Genomic DNA, 1930 nt, shown 5'->3' with positions numbered 1-1930 from the left:
AAAGACTGCATCATTGGTTTCTAATAATAAAGTATTATGTAGGAAAAATCTTAATTCACCAATGTCTTACAAAGAGATACATAACTTGAGATAAATATAAAAACATGCTATGTCATCAAACAAGGAATATTTTTAGGAAAACCAAAAAGGAGAGTTATTAAAATAATGAGGAAAAATATACTCCAGTTTACAAGACAAGTAGGTTATGAGTTTCTCAACACAGAGAAATAAAAATATATAAGAGATAACAAAATGAAAATTATGTCATTATCATTCTATAATGTTTTCAGATTTCAAAACAATGTTAACACATACTATGAGTATCTGATTAAAACCATAAAAAACATTTAAAGAGAATTATTTAAGCTAAAATTTAATTAAATAAGAATAGTTATTGAATAAAACATATAATCAAAACTTAAAGACATTATTTGTTGAAAGTGAAAACTATGATATGAAATTCATCAAAAATGGTTAAAACATGTAGTTAATGAATGAATAATATTGTACACAGCTACACTATTATAAATTTCATAACAAATAGCAATGTCTAACAATTACATTCAAATACCAGTAGTTTCACAGTATCAAGTGGTAGTGTGAATGTTCAAGCTGGAACTCACAACACAAGGGTCTGTTTGGGATTGGTGCCTAGCACTTAGTAACATAAGCAGCAAGAAGAAAGCTGTATTCTACTTGGACTTACTGTTTTCTGCAGGAGCTTTTCCATAGAATTTTTCATCTCTGAATTTCTCAAGGTATATATTAAAGGATTCAACATGGGAGTAACAATGGTATAAATTACAGTGATGGATTTATCAATAGGAAAACTAGAAACAGGTCTAACATACATGAAAATACATGGAACAAAAAAGAGAAAAACCACAGTGATATGGGAGCCACAGGTGGACAGAGCTTTGCGCCTCCCTTCCTTACTGTGATTCTTGAGAGATCTAAGGATTATTCCATAGGAGAGTAGGAGGAGAATGAAGATGACTATACACATCGTTCCATTATTGCCAATGACAGAAAGGCCAATGAAATAGGTATCAGTACATGCAAGTAGCAATAGTGGGTATATGTCACAGGCAAAGTGGTCAATGATATTGGGACCACAGAATGGAAGATTATATACAGCAAGAACTTGAAACAAAGCATGTGCAAAACCTCCCGCCCAGGCCATCACCAAGAAGAGGATACATACCCTTCGATTCATGATGATCAAATAATGCAGTGGCTTACAGATGGCCACATAGCGATCATAGGCCATTGCAACCAGAATGACAATGTCAACCCCACCAAACAAATGCTCTATAAAGAGCTGGCTTATACAAGCTCTGAAGGAGATGGTCTTTTTTTCACGGAGCAAGTCTACAATCAACTTGGGTGAGATGGCAGTGGAATAAACAGCATCCATGAGTGACAGAGAGGCAAGGAAGAAGTACATTGGGGAGCCCAAGGAGGGGCTAGCAATCACTGTCCATACGATGAGCAGGTTGCCCACCATTGTCGCAATGTACATCAGTGAAAACATAACAAATAAAGCTTTTTGCCCAGCAGGATCCTGAGTGAAGCCCAGCAGGACAAATTCTGTGACATTGTTGCTCTGGCCCATTTATTCATCAATTAGGCTTCTTTCAGACAAAGAGCTCAGGAGAGTAAGACCTCCCATGACCTGTTAACAGGATCATGAGTCCATTCTGTCATTGAGCATATAGTGTCTTTACAGTAGTTAACCAATAGTAGGCATTTAATAAATATATATTGAGCTTCATCTTATAACAAGCTTCATTTGTTTTCTGTTAATAAATCTCTGAGTGCTAAGGTTATCAAATAAACAGTGCATCTCTAGAGAGAAATGCAGAGAGAGATATCTCTGTCACACATAAACAGTTATTTAAGACATATTACTCTTTAGCCTTATAACATA

General features: G+C 35.1%; 1 protein-coding gene across 1 annotated transcript; it reads right to left on the bottom strand.

Moving 5' to 3' along the window:
- Positions 1–658: 658 nt before the first annotated feature.
- Positions 659–1615, bottom strand: LOC110289459 (olfactory receptor 4A5-like). The gene has a single exon (XM_021155672.2). The coding sequence runs from the start codon at positions 1613–1615 to the stop codon at positions 659–661; it is 957 nt and encodes a 318-aa protein (XP_021011331.1).
- Between the last annotated feature and the right edge of the window lie 315 nt (positions 1616–1930).

This window comes from Mus caroli, unplaced genomic scaffold (assembly GCF_978045245.1).
Source record: "Mus caroli unplaced genomic scaffold, Mus_caroli_1 scaffold_2, whole genome shotgun sequence".
Lineage (NCBI taxonomy): Eukaryota > Metazoa > Chordata > Mammalia > Rodentia > Muridae > Mus > Mus caroli.
This window is presented reverse-complemented; position numbering and strand designations above follow the sequence as displayed.

Coding starts and splice junctions, on each gene's coding strand:
- LOC110289459 (XM_021155672.2), bottom strand. CDS start 1,615: ATGGGCCAGAGCAACAATGTCACAGAATTTGTCCTGCTGGGCTTCACT.